At 43.7% G+C, this 23,606-nt stretch overlaps 1 protein-coding gene and 1 long non-coding RNA gene across 4 annotated transcripts in view; one reads left to right on the forward strand and one right to left on the reverse strand.

Moving 5' to 3' along the window:
* myh11b (myosin, heavy chain 11b, smooth muscle) overlaps positions 1-9,114 on the reverse strand; it is a 179,604-nt gene extending 170,490 nt beyond the window's left edge. For 2 of the 3 annotated variants that reach the window (XM_078418345.1, XM_078418347.1), the window contains exons 1-2: positions 9,033-9,114; positions 456-817 (exon numbers count right to left, since the gene is read on the reverse strand). In XM_078418345.1, coding sequence (XP_078274471.1) covers positions 456-803 — 348 coding nt within the window. In that variant the 5' untranslated portion in view covers positions 804-817; positions 9,033-9,114. Of the gene's footprint in view, positions 1-455; positions 818-7,921; positions 8,014-9,032 lie in introns of those variants that run through there. The other variant, XM_078418346.1, reaches the window with a different exon arrangement.
* LOC144604150 (uncharacterized) overlaps positions 7,029-23,606 on the forward strand; it is a 41,144-nt gene continuing 24,566 nt past the window's right edge. The window contains exon 1 of the long non-coding RNA XR_013548699.1: positions 7,029-7,142. This is a non-coding gene — a long non-coding RNA (uncharacterized LOC144604150). The remainder of the gene's footprint in view (positions 7,143-23,606) is intronic.

Raw genomic sequence — 23,606 nt, forward strand, 5'->3', positions numbered from 1 at the left:
CTGGAGTAATTCAGCGGGACAGGCAGGATCTCTGGAGAGAAGGAATGGGTGATCTTTCGGGTCGAAACCCTTCTTCAAGAACTTAATTTTCTCCCTTGTCAGTTGTGATGTGCCATGTCTAATGTTTGATAGCAGGACAAAACACCACAGGAGATCCTTTTTCCCTGTGGCTATCAAACTGTACAACTCCTCCCCCTTCTGTCGTGGGGTAGACTGACTTCCTTACCCCCTCAATCCCACCCCCCTCCCACTTCCTAATCTTTGCTCATCCCCAATCCTGGACTTTCCACTCCTCACTTTAATTTCACGTTTCAGTTGCATTTTTATGACTGTTGGCAGACCATTTTCCCTCCTGGGATAAATAAAGTTCTATCGTATCGTATCGTGTCGTATCGTAGGGGTACTCCAACTGACTGTATTATTAGGTACACAGAAAAAGTGGATGGCTTACTCACATAGATAAGTCCTGAGAAATAACGTTCCCTCAGATTATGCAGCACCGATGCTTCATTCAGGCAAGTCAGTTCTGCCATGTCCTCCACTTTGGAGAACTTTGGGGGGTTCATCTTCTGGATATCATCTTTGTTAATGGTAACTTTCTTCCCATTTTCCATTAATTCAACAATCACTTCATCCTCTTTTTCCTCCTTGATGCTTGCAGCTTCAAAGCCATTGCGGTCTGAAGGCACCCACACCAATTTCTTAGCTGACCAGTCAGCTTGAGCCAGTGGATTGTTGAAGGACTTGTCCACAAAGAGAAAGGAATCGGCGTCTCCAGCCTGGCTGCCAGACTTCTGTGCCATTATGCTCTAATGACCTGTCAAAAGAATTTTAAAAAGTCATTTACATATTATAGACAATAGGTGCAGGAGTAGGCCATTCAGCCCTTCGAGCCAGCACCGCCATTCAATGCGATCATGGCTGATCACTATCAATCAGTACCCCGTTCCTGCCTTCTCCCCATACCCCCTCACTCCGCTATCCTTAAGAGCTCTATCCAGCTCTCTCTTGAAAGCATCCAACGAACTGGCCTCCACTGCCTTCTGAGGCAGAGAATTCCACACCTTCACCACCCTCTGACTGAAAAAGTTCTTCCTCATCTCCGTTCTAAATGGCCTACCCCTTATTCTCAAACTGTGGCCCCTTGTTCTGGACTCCCCCAACATTGGGAACATGTTATCTGCCTCTAATGTGTCCAATCCCCTAATTATCTTATATGTTTCAATAAGATCCCCCCTCATCCTTCTAAATTCCAGTGTATACAAGCCCAATCGCTCCAGCCTTTCAACATACGACAGTCCCGCCATTCCGGGAATTAATCTAGTGAACCTACGCTGCACGCCCTCCATAGCAAGAATATCCTTCCTCAAATTTGGAGACCAAAACTGCACACAGTACTCCAGGTGCGGTCTCACCAGGGCCCGGTACAACTGTAGAAGGACCTCTTTGCTCCTATACTCAACTCCTCTTGTTACGAAGGCCAACATTCCATTCAATGATACGAAGCCTAACCACATTACATGGACCAATGCAAGAATAATATAATTTGTTTTAATCTTTTCTACCTTGCCCTCGATCTGGCAAAACAATTTACTGACCCACTTGAGAACCAGCATCCTTTTTCCTTTGATTTGTTTCAGTGAAGTAAGCAATGTAAGACACAAAAAACTGGAGTAACTCAGCGGGACAGGCAGCATCTCTGGAGAGAAGGAATGGGTGACGTTTCAGGTCGAGACCCTTCTTCAGACTGGGTCTGGAACATCACCCATTCCTTCCCTCCAGAGATGCTGCCTGTCCCGCTGAGTTACTCCAGCTTTTTGTGTCTATCTTCGATTTAAACCACCATCTGCAGTTCCTTCCTGCACAAGTAAACAATGCAAATCAGGGTTAAAGTCTAAACAGGCACTGTCTCAAAGTAGTCTTGGATCATTCTCTGTAATATAATAATAGCATAATTCATTTTATTTCCTCAGTATTTGGATTATTTGTACATTTAGTTTATACTCGTTTTAAATCAATGCCTCATGTATTAATTGAGCATGGTAACTACAGAGATGGCCACATGTATAATCAGAGCAATGGTTGTAAAATGGTGGCATGAATTGATACCATTTCCTTCCTATACTCAGTTTACTTAATCTTAAACTGGTAACAACTCTTCTATACAAGAAAAGAATTACATTAAAAGCCAACAATTTATTATGTACTGATATGGCGTGAGGTAATTTTGAGAGCAATAAGATCCTTGAGAGGGCAAATTGAAAATTAAAATGCTTTGGTGTTGAGTAAATACAGGAATGGAGAAAAATCACACATCCAATAAATGTACTTCCAGGATCAAAGCATTGTTTTGTAGAAGATGCCATGCATTGAAAGGACATGGGCCCATTGCAATTCATCTACCATCCAATAGATCAACTTGTGATGCAATCTCACTGGCTCTCCACTGCACTGGACCACTTGGACAATAAGAATACATCCATCATTGACTACAGCTTGGCACTCAACACCAGAATCCTCCCCACACTCTGTTCCTGCTTACATGACTGGATCCTTGACCTCATCACAGGCAGACCACAATCAGTACAAATTGGCAACAGCACTTCCTCCTTAGGTGCAGCTCTCTGCTCAGTCCCCTGCTCAACTCTCTCTATCCCCATGATAGTGTAGCTAGATATAATTTCACCACGTTTACAGGCCTGTTATGTTGCTGCAAGCAAGAATTTAATTTTTCTGCTGTCAGTGCATATGATAATTAAACACAGAAGGTAGACACAAAATGCTGGAGTAACTCAGCGGGCCAGGCAGCATCTCTGGAGAGAAGGGTTGGGTGACGTTTCGGGTCGAGACCTTTATTCAGACCCAAAACTTCATCTATTCCTTCTCTCCAGAGATGTTGCCTGTCCTGCTGAGTTACTCCAGCATTTTGTGCCTATCTTCGTTGTAAACCACATCTGCAGTTCCTTCCTACACATGATAATTGAACACTCGCGACTCTCTCGAATCTTGACGCTTGGCATTACAACTGAAACTGCCTGCCTAAAGGCATGTGGGGGTACGTTCATCAGGGAAATCATACCATCCCCGAAAGGAAGCTCAACATCAAATTCTCCCGGGCAATTTGGGATGAACATTAAATGCTTATCTTGCCAGAGAACTTCACATACATTAAATGAACAAAAGTTAAAGTTGACTATGAAGTACATATCTAGAATTAATGCATAACTGGAACTGAAGTAAATTATGAATCATTGTGTATGGTTGGAAATAAAATGGATGGTATTTGCCCTGTTGTGAATGTAAATATATTCTCTAGTGCTTTAAATCTCTCGTCCTACATTTATATTGAAGTAGATATTGTCTGATGTTGTACTAAAGGCATGTGGCCACAAATACTATTGCTTAATTGTTTCACTAAGATTCCATCTCTGTGATGTGACCTGGTCCTGTGAACTTCACTTTAATATTTTGCTAAACTAATCCATGATGGGGCCAACATGGGCAACACGAAAATGCATACAGATTTGTAATGCTTACTTCAACGGAAAAATGCTGCTTCCAGCAGAGTTCAGACTTAAGTGATCTTATTACTTGCAGAAATGTTGACTGCTAATTTAACTCCGTCTTGGAAATGTTTCATGGTGCACAGATCCAGCGGGCAATAGGTTAACCCCATTTGCATACATGTTGTGCAGTATTGTTTATAATCTGTACATCAATAAAAGTAAATACTCTTCAGAGGAGATATAATCTGCACTCTTAATCATCCCTGTCTAATAACAAAGCCTAAATTCCTCCAGTCTTTCCAGATTACTTGAGCCTCTAATCCTTGGTATAATTTAGTGAATCTGTTCTGCTTTCTTCCTACTGATTGTTGAGGTTAATTAGCTTTCATTGTTGCAGATATTCCTCATGCTCGTTGGCTTTTGGGTCTTTTTGTGTAAAATCACAGCACAGAACATAGAACAGTTTAGGAGCTGGCCCTTCGGCCCGCAATGTCCATGCCAAACATGATGACAAGTTAAATTAATCTCCTCTGCCTGCACAGGAGCTATATCCCCCCATTCCCTGCATATCCATCTGCCTATCTGAAAGCCTCTTAAATGTCATTATCGTATCTGCCTCCACTACCACTGCTACCAGTGCGTTTCAGGCATCCACCAGTCTCCATGTGAAAACCTTGCCTCGCACGTCTCCTTTAAATATTGACCCTCCCACTGTAAGGCTATGCCCTCTAGTCTTTGACATTTCCATTCTGATAAAAAAAGGTTCTGGCTGTCTAAGAAGTGAGATCATTTGCTGCATGGCATTTAAATGTACTCACATAATGAAGCAACGAAGCAAGATAAACAGCAAGACCTGAACTAAGTTTAGGTTGGAGGTGATAAGTTACGTTCTAACCTCACAAATTAAAAAAAAATGCCCAGTTTCAACAAGAGAGACTCTCAAGTTGTTCTGCAATTCAACCATTGCCATATTCCCTATTAGTAACATTTCAGGGCCTGGTAGTATTAGCGGAGCAAGGAAGTTCTTATGAAAAGTCACTGACTGAAATGTGAATGCTGTCTCTCCCTCTGTATATAATCTGCTAAGTATCTGCAGCGTTACTCTCTGTTCTTAGATTTCAAGGATTAGCATTGACCTGACACTTAACTGCACCAGCCATATAAATTATCATCCACCAAAGCAGGTTGAAGAGGCAAGATCTGTAGCTTTTGACACACTTCCAGATACACAAAAGCAAAATGTCCAAATCAGGAGTGCAACAACTAATCCTCCTGCGGTTCCAACAACACTCAAGACACCTGCCATCATGCAAGTCAAAGATAGGCACAAAGAGCTGGAGTAACTCAGCGGGTCACGCAGCATCTCCGGAGAAATGGGATGGGTGACGTTACGGATCGAGACTGAAAGCAGAGGAGAGGGAACTGGAGGTAAGAAAAGGCCAGACAAAGCAGGGCCAGTAACAGATGACCCGGGAAGGGTGGAGCCCACAATGGCCCATTGTTGGCTGGGGAAGAGATGATAATGACAGGATACAAGGATGTGAACAGTGGAACTAATAGGGTGGGAGAAGAGGGAGGGAGAGAGGGAATGCAAGAGTAACTTGAAACTAGTCAAAGACTTGTTAACCTCTTTAACTCTCTGTCATCTCCTCCATCACCTCAACCGTGCCTACAAAGTGCACATTCAACAAAGTGTACTGCAAGAACTTGCTCAGACTTCTTTGATACTATCTCCCTCACCTTGCACCTGCTACAACATTGTTTGCCACTTCTGATTTGCCCTCGAACTCAGACACAGTAGGCATCACTTGGTAAGTTTGCTGTCACTCTTAGTATATTTAGGAATGGGCACCATAACGCCAGTGAAGCCTACATTTAATTGAATGATTAAAACAATGGCAATATATGGAGTTACTCTGTTGATTGAAGTATCTGTGTCAGTGTTGTCTTACCCTAATGCGTGTACTCGGTGCAGGGTCTTACCTGAAACAGCTTCTTCTGATGGAGCTATGAGCTATTCTATGAAGAATAGGAATGGTTGGTGTTTAAGGGGCAGTTATACCGTGGCTGGTAGTTTCAGGCTGCTGCTTGTGACACGAGGTGCTCATTGTGATTAGTATAACTAGTATAACTAGTATAATTAGTATAATTAGTATAGCTGTAGGAAGGAACTGCAGATGCTGGTTTAAACTGTAGACACAAAAACCTGGAATAACTCAGTGGGTCAGACAGCATCGCTGGAAAAAAGAAAGAGCTGACGTTTTGGATCGAGACCCTTCTTCAGACCTGCAGATCAACTGTAAACTGTTGATGCTGGTTTACAGCGAAGATAGACACAAAATGCTGGAGTAACTCAGTGGGTCAGGCAGCATCTTTGGAGAGGAGTGGGTGATGTTCCGTCTAAAGAAGGGTCTCGACCTGAAATGTCACCCATTCCTTCTCTCCAGAGATGCTGCCTGTCCCGTTGAGATACTCCAGCATTTTGTGTCTATAATTAATATAGCTAATCATATGGTTGCCAGGTCAGTGGCAAATTATCACTCAATGTACAGGTATGTTTGGGCGGGGCTACAGTCCAGCTTAATCTGGTACCGTGCATGATCTTTCGATTAATGGAAGCAAACAATTATCCTGCTAACATACTGTAAGAAGTTTGAAGGAATGCTGATGATCACTTTTAAACTGTTTGGTCCTGGCTCCAGTTAATGTGAGACTGCCTCCAGAAGGGCGTTGCAAAGCTTGTAGGCATCAGGTTGGTTTTGTATAGTTTAGTTTAGTTTATATAAGAAAATAACTGCAGATGCTGGTAGTTTAGTTTAGTTTATTGTCACGTGTACCGGGGTACAGTGAAAAGCTTACGTTGCATGCTATCCAGTCAGCAGAAAGGCATTACATGATTACAATCGAGCCATTTACAGTGGCTGTAAATAGAAAAAACATTTATTGCAAGGTAAAGCTAGCAAAGTCCGATCAAGGATAGTCCGCGGGTCCCCACAGAGGTAGATACATGTGTAGGAAGGAACTGCAGATGCTGGTTTAAATCGAAGATAGACACAAAAAAACCTGGAGTAACTCGGCGGGACAGGCAGCATCTCTGGAGAGAAGGATAAGAAACGTCACCTATTCCTTTTCTCCAGAGATGCTGCCTGGCTCGCTGAGTTACTTCAGCTATTGTGTCTGGGGTTGGTTTTGTATACGAGTCACATAATGTACAACGAAAAGTAGACGCGTAATTGCATTACCCTAAAATGAAAAACTAGAGGAAAATAATCATTGCAACAATCAAATGTTACAATACAGGAACGTCCATGACACCAATTCAACAATTCTGTCACCGCACATGTGAGGTATAAACACTGCGAGAATCTGTCTGTGTAAATTCGACCCAATGTTCTCAACAAACAGCAAGTGGAGAGGATGGAAAGCGACCAAGTTCCGTGCACTCGAGTACTTGAAATCTCTCAACATGGTGACGTGTCCTGCAAAATTGGTCTGACAGTAATCCCTGCTTTGAAGATAGACTGACGCTCAGTTTTTGCAAATTAGGAACATAGTTGCAAGATTTGTTTTGAAAATTACGAGCGCATTAAGGAGTCACTGGGAAGACGTGGATAATATCTGACACGATCAAATAAGGTGAGCAGGATATGTTGAACATTGTGCCTCATTTGTTCCAAACTGTACTCTTTCGGTGCGTTGAAACGCTAAATGTGCGCAGGCTTCTGATGTGCTGCCGTGGTTATTATCGCAGGCTTGGTGCTGCAACGGGTCTTTAAATGTTTAAATCCCATGATCTGAATGATATAGAATATAAACCATACCTCCACGCCATTCGTTACCATGTATGGCTATGTTTCCACAAACTAGTGATTGCCGAGAGACGTAATGGAGGCGGGCTGCAAACAAATCCAACTGAACGCCTTTTAGGGAATAGTGCAGAGATGTTTGAGACTCGCGTCAAAACGCCAAGCAAGTGGCATTTTAATCAAATAAGGATAGGCTCCCTGAGCAGCTAACGTAGTAATCCTTCGCTGGTTAACTTCAATGTCATTCCTCCTTTGCTTATATTCTGAATATTACCGATAATTAACTATCTGCTCAGATCTAATCCTTTCCTGTTGCAAATGCAGGACCTGAAATCTCCAATACCGGGAATTCTTTAGCAGATACAAACTGGGAGAGCTTCGCAAGTACAACTTAAAACAAAAGTCTACATAATAACAATTTCTATAAACTCAGTTGCTGACAGATTATTTGCAGCACAGTAAATTGCGAGCACACTTTACACAATTCAGATCTAATTCGTTCTTTCGCTGAAAAGATTGATATACATCCAACAAAATACAGCATTTTGATTGGATCGAGGCGGTTTTAAACACAGGCACTTTCTAAAATAAATGTTTACAATTTTTCACCTTTTGTGAAAGAAAACCACACGAGCTACATGCATTTAGGGAATCTGGATGCGATAAATGTTGCTCCATCTGTCCACTCTGGATATTGAGTCCGTTTCACATTTCCTCCCATATCCTTCCCCACCTTCTCTTCTCTTCTCTGTGGCGGAGGGAACGAATGCTAAAACGTCAGCACTCTCATGTATTTCCACTTTGCACAGTCATAGAGCACATTTAAATTCCATGCCCCCATATTGGGATAGGTTGTAAAGAGCAAACTTAGTTGGGGTTCCCCACGTTTAATGTCAAGAACGCGAAGGCGTCTTTGCGCTGCTCCTCGCTTAAATTGGGACTGACCTCAACCAGGTGTACCATAGGTACGGCCTTCTCGCCTTCACACTTACGCAGCGCCCTATATATGGATGCCCGTTATCCATGACCATGACAGAAGACTGCACTCTGTGGCTGTGCGGACCTGACTATTGATCACTGCGCCCCTCATTGTCAACAGCATTGATTGTTGTATATACTGTGCATCATAACTTCTAACTGTCCCCAAACCAGTTCCTGACACTTATTATTAGGAATTACTGTTGAGTCTATCTACCGATCCCGGTATCAGTGACCACTTCCACCATGCGTATTACAACAGCGATTGTGTAGAAAAGAACTGCAGATGCTGGTTTAAATCGGAGGTGGACACAGAATGCTGGAGTAACTCAGCGGGTCAGGCAGCATCTCTGGAGAGAAGGAATGGGTGACGTTTCGGGTCGAGACCCTTCTTTCAGAGTTGGTTGTACATTATGTGACTCGTATACAAGACACAAAGGCTGGAGTAACTCAGCGGGTCAGGCAGCATCTCTGGAGAAAAGGAATAGGTGACGTTTCTCATCCTTCTCTGTAGAGTTACCTGTCCCGCTGAGTTACTCCAGCATTTTGTGTTTACCTTACAACAGCGATTGTTGCACCAGACGATTGCCTCTGCTTCAGTGTTCACCAGTGCGTATATTACAAGTTAAAATCACATGCACGCCACAGGATAACAGTGCTCCATTTCTTTAGCCTCTATATAAACTCTATATAAACTTAACTCTTCGAGTCAAGCAAAAACATGTTTGGCAAAAATACTTACTGAAGACCGGCTCTGCAAGAAAGCTGGCGAGAGTCCGAATGTAAGTGCCCTGGAGAAGAACCGCCTGCATACAGTGGGAAGAGACCGAGTAAGTGGTGCCCCCCGACTCTCACTATTTAACAGGAGTGCCCAGAGTTACACAGGGCGGGACCGCTCCTCCCACTCCAGACAACTTCAGCAGCAGACTTCAAGCAGCTAGCGGCTTTGAACCCATGTCTTTTATCAATGCTTGTTACTACTTCACATCTTGCAACATGTATAATGGACAAGTATATATCACGCAGATGTGTACGTTTATTTCTTTACAAAGTATAACTAACTTTAAGAAGGTTTAAGGGTATAACTAACTTCACGAAACTGTACGAGACTAAACTCTCGTGAAGGGTCTCGACCTAAAATGTCACCCATTCCTTCTCTCCACAGATGCTGCCTGTCCCGCTGAGTTACTCCAGCATTTTGTGCGTATCTTCAGTGTAAACCAGCCCCTGCAGTTCCTTCCTGCACGTAACTAACTTTAGGTCTGGTCGTGGCTTGTAGCCATTGTGTGTGCTGAAGACTGAATGCGGCGTGGAAAGGCATCTTTCCCCAGTCCGCTGTGGTTAAGGTTCACGGGTAAATGTCAGGGTAGTTTATTTTCACCTTGCCGCAGTGACACGGCTGGTTGACCAGTTGTAAAGGTTGTCCATACTCTGTCCCTGCCACCTGTTTCATGCCCCACGATAGTGCTCTCCCTCCCTCTGTCCCCACTTAGGCGCCTGTCCAACGCTTAATCAGGAATAGAAACAAGCAGCGCATCGTGAGTGGCGTTGCTAAATCATAAGGAGTACTTTTGCTTGGTCAGCTCGCCTTCATCGGAAACCGTGCTGGGGTTGCACTTAATCCGGGGTGATTGTAGGCTGAGCCACAGAGACTAAAGGCCATCTGCATTGGAAGATGGGCGCTCCAGGGGTGACAAGGTGGACTCCCGCCAAACCAGTCTACTCTGTATGTGTGCTCAGGCACACACGACATTCACTGGCAGAGTTAGCGTGGTCTTGGTGTGAGCCGGCGCCTGCAGTAATTTGCAAAGTGAAGATGAAACACAGAAGTGATGCTATCTATCAATCCCCCGGTATCATGCCCATTGTATCACTGTCCTTTGCGTTATGCCGCTTAATGTTCCTGACCAAGAAAAGACTCATAAAAGGAAAGGTTTCCACACTCCTCCTGAACTATGTGGATATATTAATGTCAATCATCTATAATGATATCACAGTTGTAAAAACAAAACGGTGTCCATTAAACTTATCAAACAAACCAAACGAACGAAGGGACCGTGTGGTTCACTCTGTGTTTGGCCTTGTTACAGAATGCGTGCAGGATCACATCCCAAAAAGGGAAGATGGGATACGCCATGGAATCCCGCCAACATACCGGATATGAAGCATCTAAACATCAGCCTGCTACTTAATATGGTTTAACTGGGGTTTTAAAGCATTTGACGCAAGTAATGTCAACTTACAAGACGATGGATTTTCACATTCACTGTTATCTTCCTCCTAAAGGAAATATTGCCGTGAAAAAAATGTCTGTGCGTCTCAACTCGAACTGAATTCGTCTATCAGTTTCCACATCAATTGTTTACTTTAGGTTTGACATTTGACACTCTCTCCGCCTTGAGCTGCTTGGGAGAAGGAGATCTCAGTGACAATTGCCGAACTTCAAGCTTCTTGGGAGAATGAACCCATTACTGTTCTGGGTATCAACGAAGTCACTACGAACCACAATCTCCTCGAAACGTCACCCATTCCTTCTCTCCAGAGATGCTGCCTGTCCCGCTGAGTTACTCCAGCATTTTGTGTCTATCTTCGTTGAGTCTCAAACATGTCCATAAGAGAAGACATTTTGGGAAAGATTGATATTTAAGGTCCCCTAGTGCATAGAAAGCAACGTCCTACAGTTATAATCCTGGTTGCATTTCCAAAAAACAATGAACTTGAAACTCGCGGCCTGGGTTCTCAAGGCATTTCGATGGTGAGTGGGAGATTTGCGAAAGGGGGGGTTAAATGACGAAGGAAGCGGAGGTGCACAAACCGACGTGGCTTGTGTCCCACTAGCATCAATGGCGGAGGACATTCGCACTTTGTAGAGGTCAATGAGCAAGGCCTGGTTGAGGTACGCTCTTCCCAGTGGTCAGTCTAAAAACGCTGAAAATTGCACCGCGAAAACCAAGCGGGTCATCTACGAGGAGCTGTTTCACTTCGATCTTTCTAAACAAAAACTCACCTATCTTCTTTTTAAATACCCTCGCCAATCCATCTTCTAGAGTGGAGAATTCCATAGATTCACCACCTTCTCTGTAAGAGAGTCCATAGATTCACCACCTTCTCTGTAAGAGAGTCCAGAGATTCACCACCTTCTCTGTAAGAGTCCAGAGAATCACCACCCTCTCTGTAAGAGAGTCCGGAGATTCACCACCTTCTCTGTAAGAGAGAGTTATATCTGGAAAACACTGCAAGAGTAGGTGGTGGGATCGGATACAATTAATTTCTTTTAGAGTCATTTAGACAAACGCTTAAATTGCCAAATCGTGGAAGTACGGTTCTATTCTGGGCAAATTCGATGAGTATATATTGGCAAAGTGGTCGGCATGGGTGTGTTGGGCAGAGGGGTCCCGCTTCTGTGCTGTACAACTCGATTACTCTGTGATTGAAGTAACGTGTTTTATAGTGTGCTTTTACATTTTGGATTTTTTGATCTCCTTAATCATTGTTTTTGTCAGCTCAGAATCAAAACAAAACTTCTCAACAAACGCGTGTTAAATAGTAAGCAAAACAATAGAACAATAGACAATAGGTGCAGGAGTAGGCCATTCGGCCCTTCGAGCCAGCACCGCCATTCACTGTGATCATGGCTGATCATTCTCAATCAGTACCCCGTTCCTGCCTTCTCCCCATAACCCCTGACTCCGCTATCCTTAAGAGCTCTATCTAGCTCTCTCTTGAATGTATTCAGAGAATTGGCCTCCACTGCCCTCTGAGGCAGAGAATTCCACAGATTCACAACTCTCTGACTAAAAAGGTTTTTCCTCATCTCTGTTCTAAATGGCCTACCCCTTATTCTTAAACTGTGGCCCCTGGTTCTGGACTCCCCCAACATTGGGAACATATTTCCTGCCTCTAACATGTCCAACCCCTTAATAATCTTATACGTTTCGATAAGATCCCCTCTCATCCTTCTAAATTCCAGTGTATACAAACCTAGTCGCTCCAGTCTTTCAACATATGACAGTCCCGCCATTCCTGGAATTAACCTGGTAAACCTGCGCTGCACGCCCTCAATAGCAAGAATATCCTTCCTCAAATTTGGAGACCAAAACTGCACACAGTACTCCAGGTGTGGTCTCACTAGGGCCCTGTACAACTGCAGAAGGACCTCTTTGCTCCTATACTCAACTCCTCTTGTTATGAAGGCCAACATTCCATTGGCTTTCTTCACTGCCTGCTGTACCTGCATGCTTCCTTTCAGTGACTGATGCACTAAGACACCCAGATCACGTTGTACGTCCCCTTTTCCTAACTTGACACCATTCAAATAATAATCCGCCTTCCTATTCTTACCACCAAAGTGGATAACCTCACACTTATCCACATTAAACTGCATCTGCCATGCATCCGCCCACTCACACAACCTGTCCAAGTCACCCTGCAACCTCATAGCATCTTCCTCACAGTTCACACTGCCACCTAGCTTTGTCTCATCGGCAAATTTGCTAATGGTACTTTTAATCCCTTCATCCAAGTCATTGATGTATATTGTAAATAGCTGCGGTCCCAACACCGAGCTTTGCGGTACCCCACTGGTCACTGCCTGCCATTCTGAAAGGGACCCATTTATCCCCACTCTTTGCTTTCTGTCTGTCAACCAACTTTCTATCCATGTCAGTACCCTACCTCCAATACCATGTGCTCTAATTTTGCCCACCAATCTCCTATGTGGGACCTTGTCGAAGGCTTTCTGAAAGTCGAGGTACACCACATCCACCGGCTCTCCCCTGTCAATTTTCCTAGTTACATCCTCAGTTAAAACGCAAAGTACTGGAGTAATTCAGCGAGTCAGGCAACGTTTCGGGTCGGGACCCTTCTTCACACCATAAATAGTATGGTTGTCTCACAGCGCTGCCCGCAAATGCTTTTGTTTTGTTTTCAATTCTGGCCTTTTGGGAAAAAATAATAATTTGAGAAGCTATTATTATTTTTGAACATTTAAAGTGTAGAACCTCCAAGCCAGCAACATCAAGGCAAACTATCCATGATGGCATTTCATCCTTGAACTTAGACCTGTTATGACTTGACATTGATTAATGGATATCTTTTGCTCGAATTCATCAAAGTAAATCGCGCGACTAGAAACTACCCCTTAGTGAAGATCACAGCAGTTAAACGCACCATTTAGTTTTGGGCATTATCTCTTTGAAAAATATTGGGCTGATATTTGTAACTGTTTTATGCTAAAATGAAGTTCGCGCTGTTATCTGGTGCCGTATCAGGTGCAGCCTCGGAGGAAAGTCAATTGAGAGGGAATATACCATGTCTGCAAATTGAGTGAATGGGGAGAAACATGGTAAGTGCGAGGAAATGGAAGGAATAGACCACGAGAGTATTAACTAGACTCAATGCTCGGAAACATTTTCCACAAGAAACAGAAGTTTACAGCTCCAATGTAAACGCAATTGGATCAATGCCCTTTATTGAAAGCGCCGAGCACACTAATAAAGACTCGCTACATCTGCAGAGAGCGTTGGTGAAACACATTGAGTGTTGCGTTGAGTTTTGGTCTCCTTACTTAAGGAAAAATATGCATACTTAATACAGAATACAGAGCTTTATTTGTCATTCGGTACCGAGGTACCGAACGAAATTACATTGCAGTCACACACAAAAAAAAAAAGAACACAAGACACATGACCCCAACACAAACATCCATCACAGTGACTCCAAACACCCCCTCACTGTGATGGAGGCAACAAAACTTCCACTCTCTTCCCCACGCCCACGGACAGACAGCTCGTCCCCGACCGACCCACACAGTCCCCGCAAGGGGATGGAAGTCCCCGCGGCCGAGCCGCACCGGGCGCTGAAACGTCCCGTGACCGAGCCGGGCGATGGAAAGCCCCGCGGCCGTACCGTGCGTTGCTAAGTCCCGTGGCCGAGCCGCACCGGGCGATGTTAGGTCCCGCGGCCGAGCCGCGCCGGGCAATGGAAGACATATTGATTCCTGGGGCAAAGGAATAATGAGCAGGAGGAGCTAATAGTGTTTGGTGTTTAGAAGAATAAGAGGATTTCTGGAAGCAAATTAGATTGTGATGTGACTTTGCCCATACTGACCTCTCTGTCCTAGGCCTCTTCCATTGCCAAACTGGAGCAACCTCGTGTACTACTTGGATTGCTTACAAGCCAACAATATAAACATTGAATTCTCCAATTTTAGGTAGCCCTTAACAACCCTCCCTCCCCATTCTCCCCCCTCCCCTGTGCTTCACCTGGATTTGCATCTATCTCCCCCCCCCCCCCTTACATTCCTTCCTCTGGCTTCACAATTTGCAACTCTTCAATCCTTTTGTCTCACACTTTTTTCATCTCTGTCCTTTATCCAACCATTTGCCTATGACACAGCCCTCGCCTGTGTTCAATTATTATCTGCCACACTTTGACCTGCCCCTCCACTTTACCAGCTTCCCCCCCATTACAATTAGTCTGAAGAAGTTCAAAGTTTAACGTTCAAAGTTCAAAAACACTTTATTTGTCTCCGTGGGGCAATTTACAAAGGCACATAGAGCAGTACAAAAACTATTGGGGGGGGGGGGGGGGTTAGCAGGGTGAGCAGAGGGACAGGGGGGGTTGGGAGTTGAGGAGCTGAACAGCCTTGGGGACAAAGGTTGCCCTTCTCCTCTGTGTCCCACAGTCTGGGCAACGAAGCCGGAGTCCTGAGGGGAGCCACTCAAATGCAGAGAACAGGACGGGTGAGGGGTCCTGTAAAATCCTGCCAGCTGACCTTAGCATCTGCTGGTCGCATTGGGTGGAGAGGGCTCTGAAAGGAAGTCCAATCATTTTGGAACAGACTTTGGCTGTGCTCTGCAGGCGGTATCTGTTCTGAAGGCTGATGGAGTGGAACCAGCAGGTGAAGGAGACCGTGATGAGGCTCTCAATGAAGGAGGAGTAAAACGTTTTGAGGATGACCTTGCTGACCCCAAAGGAGTTGAACTTCCTCAGGAGATACTGCCGCTGCTGGCATTTCCTGAGGATACCCTCAGTGTTGGAGGCAAATTTCAGCAGGTTGACTGTGCCCAGGTACTTGTATTCCTCAACAATCTCCACCACAGGCTTCCCGTGGATAGTGGTGATGACTGCTGCAGCCAGTTCCCTCTGCATGTTGGAGAAGGTCACTACCATTTCCTTGGTCTTGTCTGCATTTAGTTCAAGACAGGAGTTGTCGCACCACTCCACAAATGCATGAAGAGCTGAGCTGTGGTGCTGTGAGGTGCCTGAGAGCAGAGAGAGGAAAACTGTGTCATCAGCGTACTTGACCAAATGACAGTTTGGCTGGGTGGACCTGCAGTCATCAATGTACAGAATGAAGAGCAGGGTGAGAGGACACTGCCCTGCGGGGAGCCAGTTGATGTGTGAGGGAGGTTGGAGAAGGTGTTATTGACCAGCACTCTCTGTGACCTGTTGGTGAGAAAGTCCATTATCCACAGGATTAGTCGGTCATCTAGGTGGAAATAACATTTCCTCTATCCTGACCCTCAACACTAGTGCTCCACTGGGTTGAGTGCTCAGTCCCTTGGTCTAAGCTCAGGACATCCATGTGGCCAAGTACAAAGTCAACTCAATCTTTAAGTTCGCTATTGTCAGCAAGATCAACAACAATGGGACAAAGTACAGGAAAGAGATTAGAAACTTTGTGTCAGGATGATAATCTACCTCCTAACATCAGCAAGATGAAAGAGTTGGTTATTGACCTATGATAGCAAGTGGGTGAACATATCATTACCGCACGTATACTATTTGTCCTTTGAACTTCATGTGAACAAGGAATTTCATTGAACAATTACCTGAATTTGCTGTAGGGTTCATGAAGGTAACAGGAGTTACTGTGGGTCTGTACCTCACATGGCACAGTGTGGATTGAAATGTAGGAGCATCCTTTCAACTCAGAGATGAATCATGACAAAATTAAAATAAACAATGGATCTAATTCCAGAAATGTGAGGAGATCCCTTGAAATGTGACTATTTCAACATTGTAGCCTACAGCTGATAAACAACAATGATGAGATGAAGTACAGGAAAGTACCTTTTGGGCAAAAATCCTTCTCAGTTGAATTTCACAATGACTTTCTCTGTTTTTTTTCCCCAATTTTAACCACCGGCCTGAAATTAGTTGATCATTTCAAAGTTGTAAGTACCAGTGAATTTTGGGAATTCTGCACACATTTTCTGTACTTTATTTAAGTCCAAAGTTCTGCTTTTCAATCCAAGCTATACTCTTCCATTGGCTTCCATGGGGAATCTGGTGAGTAGGGATGTGGAGAAGTTTGTTGGGGTTCCATAGCATTTGTACTGGGGAATTGGCTCATGGATTCTATCACAGGTTAAACCTAATGCATGATCCACAAAACCCACTCATTGAAATGAGTATTGAAGGGCAATGGGGAAGATGAACAAAATAAGACTATGTATTTTAATGATGATTTTTGTTTAATGCTTTTAATTACTGTTTTTGCTATCTTTAGAAAATATAATTTTATATTTAAAAATATTTCATTTTTGACATTTTTTAAATATTTAGATTAATAGGACTGGCTGTTACAATCCCTGAGGTTTTGCACTACAATTGCCTTGCATGGTGTTGTTCTTGGGGATGACCACTATGTGATGTTGCTACCATTCAGACACATCTTCAGTTGTGTACCTCAACGTCACTGGGTGTTTTGGCCTTTTATCACAAGACACCCTCAGTCGAGGCAGGCCCACCGCAGGGTGATCAGGCCTGAATGTCTGTCTTATGGTTAGCCTCTAGATGGTCATGTGGCAGCCCAGACAGCATCTCTGAGTTTGAGTAGGACTTTCCCAGAGTTTGAGGACTTTCCCAGAGCTTCATTCTGGAGGACTTGGTCTGGCCTACAGACATCACTCTTCGTTTCTTTGACCCATTGATGCCATTCAGAGCCTTGCAGCTCAATTCTGGCTTTCGCAAAAGTAAATTTTGGGGAATGGAGCCGAGTGTAGGTAGAGATTCCTTGTTTATAAAATTGAGGCCATTGATTTTTACTCTTTACTTGTTTGATTCTATATCAGCAATGTATAGGTTGCAGTGGGATCAGCTTGCATATGTTTTGCATACAATTTTCACACTACATCAACCTGACTCCAATCTGTTTCCTTGCCATCCTACAGGCCCTTCTACATATTTATTATTTTCTCTTCTCTTCCCTCATCTATTGCTAGCCACTGAATTCGCCTACCCTTTACACACCTTATCCCTTCACCAGACTGGTGGGGGAAAGTCTGATGTACCCAATTTCATGTGCTTCCTATCTCCCTTCCTATCTTGCATTATATTTCACAGTTGTGTGTTTTATGCTTTTGCTTCTGGTGTTGGTACAGCATATTACTTGTGTCCATTGCTAACACTCAAGGTCACCTCACATCTTAATTGAATTACAGTACCAAACCCTGTTAGCTCGTGAGTAACCTGCTAATCCTTCTTGAGTTTTTGATTGCATTGCTTCTTCTCAGCTAGTGGTATCAAGGATGACATCAGTTCCCACTCGGGCTTCTGATGAGGCCACTGTGGGAACCACAGACTCTTCTATAGATGGACAGGAGATGCCTTACTAGGCAACTGAATGGATGGTGTGCGAGATGATGCAACCGTTGCACTGTTTTCATAGAGCTTCTGTATGTTTCTGGTGGTCTCTCATTCCCAATGCCATCCTAAATGTTCCTTCTCCACAGTGCACAGTCATGGGCCAGAGTTTCTCACGAATCAGTGGGATGTCATTGAACATGTTCTTAAATCTTTTCTTATTTTTGGCTGGTAATCTCTTCCCATGACAAGACATGTCTATTCTGAGCGTTTGGAGGTCATTCCATCAATGTGGCCTTGCCAATGTAACTGATGGAGTGTATCTACAGATTTAATGCTGGTAAAATTGGCCTAGAGAGCAAACTGATGTTGGTTTGCTTATCCCACCAATAGATTTGAGAGATTTTGAAAAAAAGTTTGATTGGCGTTGATGAAATATGGTTGACTAATGAGTGATGCTGGGTTAAGTGGTTATTGACTTGGGTCACCCATACAACTCTTGTTCAGGTCTCTGCTACCATCATAAAAATACATGCATTTTCTGTTAATATAACATTAATTTATATACTTACTTTTTAATTACTATCCCATACTTCATCCCTTTGAACATATTCAATCTACACTAAATCATACTAGACTTTCCCAAAGTGTTCAATGAGGTACCTTCATCACCACACTGAATGGAGACTGCAGTTTATTTAAGTCAAAGGATAGGTGTCTGGACAGAAAGTGGAACTGCTAGGCATAATTGTTTTTTAAAAAGCAATGTGGTCTTCTACAACAGATGCCAATGAGCCAGTATAATATCCAAGGACAAATGGATGTGGAGGTTGCAAAGTGTCTGGTTTAGTGTCAAATATTATTCAATATGGAAAGTACTGAGAACTTAGAACTTGGGAAATGTAAAATATTTACAGCTTCAAGTCTTGCTATGGAACAAGGGCTTGACCACACAAATCTTGTTTCAAGAAGGTGGTGAGATGGAGGATCTAAGTTCATCAGCACAATGCACGGACAGTTCTGACCCAGATATGAAACCGGGGAGAAAGATGTGTCTTTCTTTTACAATGATGGAAACTCAAATCAAGTCCTGGTTCCAAGATTAGTGATGAAGGTCAAACAGTGGAACACATCATTAATGTCTGCCTACTCCCATTGCTTTTCGGGCCACATTAACACGGCTTTATCAGATATCAAAACCTATACACCAAAGAGTATTTGCAACCACTGCTTTGTGATTTGATGAAATGTACAGTGTAGATGTTGTTCTCATATCTGTGGATATTGCTATAAATGGGCAGCCCATTAAAAAGTAACCAATGGAAGGCAAAGGACACGCTCCATAGATCCTGAGGATAATGATGGGATGTGGGAGTAATGTTGGGTCTGTTTAAAAGTATAAAGGAGAATTTCTGATGGAGAAAGGCCTTGATCAGAGCTTTTCAAAAGGAACTATTGGAAAGAAAGTATTGTGAGCAATTTTGGGCACCATAACTGAGGATGGGCTGGCTCTGGAGAGGGTCCAGAGGAGGTTACCAAGAATGGTCCCAGTAATCAGTGGGTTGAGCATATGATGAGTGTTTGACGGCACTGGGCCTGTACTCGCTGGAGTTTAGAAGGATGAGGGGGACCTCATTGAAACTTACTGAATAGTGAAAGGTTTGGAGAGAGTGGATGTGGAGAGGATGCTTCCACCAGTGGGAGAGTCTACAACTAGACGTCATAGCTTCAGAATTAAAGGGCGTTCCTTTAGGACGGAGAAGGCAGGCACAGGTTACTGATTGTAGATGATCAGCCATGATCACAATGAATGGCGGTGCCGGTTCAAAGGGCCAAATGGCCTCCTCCTGCACCTATTTTCTATGTTTCTATGAGATGACGAGGAATTTCTTTCATCACAGGGTGATGAATCTATGGAAGTCATTGACACAGAAGGCTGTGGAGGCCATGTCAATGGATATTCAATGTCATGTCAATGGATAAGGCAGAGATAGATTCTTGATTAGTACGGGTGTCCGGGGTTATAGGGAGAAGGCAGGAGAATAGGGTTGGGAGGGAGAGATAGATCAGCCATGATTAAATGGCGGAGTAGACTTGATGGGCCGAATGGCCTAATTCTGTTCCTATCACATGACCTTATGAAGATGGAAATGGATTTGGGAGGACACCAAACACTCAAGGACTTTGCAGAAAAGTGACAATTGAAAAAGAAACAAAGGTAAAGGATGAGGTTTTTTTGATGAGGGTAGTTTTGTGAAAATAAAGGGCTAATTATGAGGAAAGGAACCTTTTATAACTAGGTTTTATAACTTATAACTAGAGTGGTTGGCAGGGTTTAGAGAGGAAGTGGTACAACATTTGATGGGAATGTAATTATGAGAATGAGCTGGGTCTTGTTGATAAGGTCAGAAAAATGAAAAGACTATAGAAAAGTCCAGAGCATTTTCATTCAACTACCCTAAACTATCAGTGTGAAGAAGGGTCTCGACCCAAAACGTCACCCATTCCTTCTCTCCTGAGATGCTGCCTGACCTGCTGAGTTACTCCAGCATTTTGTGATACCCTAAACTATATAGTAGTTTGAACTAACTTGTTGTAAAACACTCTTGAACTACCATGTTGTGAAAAAGCTTATTGTATGTAGTTCATGATCCTGAATCTACTAGAAACATTTATTTGATGCAAGAGGCCAAATCTTAGTAGGAGGAATGTGGATGTATTTCTGCCCCATTGAATATCTGAATATTGTCAGAGTGAGGCCAAACGCAAACTGGGGGAACAGCAACTCATATTTCACTTGGGCAGCTTATAACGAAGTGGTATGAATATTAATTTCACTAACTTCAAGTAACCCTTGCATTCCCTTTCTCTCCGTCTCTCCCCCACCCAAGTCGTTATACTAGTTTCATATCATATCATATCATATCATATATATACAGCCGGAAACAGGCCTTTTCGGCCCTCCAAGTCCGTGCCGCCCAGTGATCCCCGTACATTAACACTATCCTACACCCACTAGGGACAATTTTTACATTTACCCAGCCAATTAACCTACATACCTGTACGTCTTTGGAGTGTGGGAGGAAACCGAAGATCTCAAAGTTGTTTTGTTGAGTCTCATTGTCTGTAACTCGTTTCACCTAGCCCACAACAAACAATGGTTTGTTTCCTTTATCATCATTACTTTTTGCATATCTTTCATTCATTTGTTTTCTATCTCTCCACATCACCATCTATATCTCTCGTTTCCCTTTCCCCATGACTGTCTGAAGAAGGGTCTCAACCCGAAATGTCACTGATTCCTTTTCCCCAGAGATGCCATTTGACCCGCTGAGTTACACCACCTTTTTGTGTCTATCTTCGGTTTGAACCAGCATCTGCAGTTCCTTCCTACACTACAATACAATACAAAATATATCTTTATTGTCATTGTACAGGGGTACAACGAGATTGGGAATGCACCTCCCAACATCATTTTGGATGAAGTTGTGCAGATTCCTCTATTTGAAGCCAGACATCCAACAAAACCTGACCAAAGTAGTACATTCGGCATCTGTAATGCTTCTAAACCACCTCTGGCTACATTTTGGATAGAGATTAAACTATTGAGTTGTGCTATGTTTTTTTAAACTAGAACCAAGTCCAAAATATCTGCACCACCAAGTCCATTAAAGTGGATCTTAATCACTTATGATTACAGGTTCTTATGAAACATTTACTCTCTTTCTCTTTTCACAAATGCCACCTGGTTTATTGAATACATCCAGCATTCGTCTTTACATCTGCATTATTTAGCATTTTTAATCAGTTGTGTTAAACACTTTGCTTTGAGCTATCATTCTGTATTTGCTCAATGTTACAGTGGTAGGCTTAGAATGATTAAGCTTACCAGGTAAATAAGAATAACCCTGTTCCTTGATTGGCGAGAACTGCTAACATTATATATTATTATATTCAGTTACATTATTCAGTCCCCAAGTGCCTGAAGTCGGCTATCATAGTTCCGGTGCCGAAAAAAGCAAAGATCTCTAACCTGAACGACTACCGCCCGGTTGCCCTAACGCCGATAGTCATGAAGTGCTTTGAGAGGCTGGTCCTCTCACACATCAAATCCAGCATCCCTGACTCACTGGACCCACATCAATTTGCATACAGGGCAAATAGATCCACAGAGGACGCCATCTCTCTGGCTCTTCACACTGTCCTTGACTCACCTAGAGAGACAGGGCACGTACGTGAGGATGCTATTCATAGACTATAGCTCCGCCTTCAACACGGTCATCCCCACCAAGCTCATCACCAAACTCCACCAGCTAGGCCTCAGCTCGTCATTATGTGACTGGATCCTGGACTTCCTGCTGGAAAGACCGCAGGCAGTGAGAATGGGCCCGCACCTGTCCTCCACTATCACCCTGAGTACCGGCACACCACAGGGCTGTGTTCTGAGCCCCATGCTCTACTCCCTCTTCACACACGACTGTGTTCCTGCATTCGACACCAACACCATTGTCAAGTTTGCAGATGACACAACGGTGATCGGGCTGATCATCAACGGGGATGAAACAAACTATAGAGCGGAGGTGCAGAACCTGGCGGACTGGTGCTCGGATAACAACCTGTCCCTAAATACCACCAAGACCAAGGAGCTGATCATCAACTTCCGTAGGTCACATAACGGGGAATATGCCCCGATCTCTATCAACGGGGACAGTGTGGAGAGAGTGTCCAGCTTCAAGTTTCTGGGCACTCACATTTCGGAGGACCTAACATGGTCCAATAACACTGCTGCGCTGGTCAAGAAGGCACAACAAACTGTTCTACTTAAGAACACTGAAAAAGTCTGGTCTACCCCAACAGCTGCTGACGACCTTCTACCGCTGCACCATAGAGAGCATCCTAACGCATGGCATCCCTGTGTGGTACCTCAGCTGCACGGAGGCAGAAAAGAAAGCTCTACAGCGGGTAGTCCATAGAGCTGAGGGCCATCGGAACACAGCTACCAGACTTGGAGGGCATCTACAACACACGATGCCTCAGAAAAGCCACCAGCATCCACAAAGACTCTTCACACCCCTGCAACAGTCTGTTCGAACTCCTTCCATCGGGCAGACGATACAAGGCCTTCTATGCCCACACCTCCAGACTCAGGAACAGCTTCATCCCCAGGGCCATAGCTGCTATGAACCGGTCCTGCTGAGCCGGATGGCCACAACGCATAGATCAACTTGCACTTTACCCTGTCCAAAACTGTTACAACTGTTTCGTTTCGTTGGGTTGCTGCTGTCTAAATTACCTAAATTATTGCATCGTATGGGAGGCGCATTCCCAATCTTGTTGTACCCCTGGGTACAATGACAATAAAGATATATTGTATTGTATTGTATTGTATTATGTAAATTTGATATAATTGATGAAATGGGGACTAGGGAACACTATTTACATTTCGCAGACCAAATTGGTTAAAATGCAAGCTTGATCAGAAGCCAGAGAACCACTTAAAAGTAGACTTGTAAATTGACAAGCAGAAAACAGTGATGGGAAGAAGCAGTGGTAAAAGAAAAAACTTGTTACATGTAACCTGTGCAATAATCAGACTCCCGGCAATAATTATCTCTTATGAATATAGCTACTACTTACGCAAGGGGTCACTGAAATTGACAAGCAATCGCTTCTACTAATACTTGTGCAATGATACTCTATCGAACAATGTAACATAGGGGTGTCA

This window comes from Rhinoraja longicauda, chromosome 21, assembly GCF_053455715.1.
Source record: "Rhinoraja longicauda isolate Sanriku21f chromosome 21, sRhiLon1.1, whole genome shotgun sequence".
Taxonomy (NCBI): Eukaryota; Metazoa; Chordata; class Chondrichthyes; order Rajiformes; family Arhynchobatidae; genus Rhinoraja; species Rhinoraja longicauda.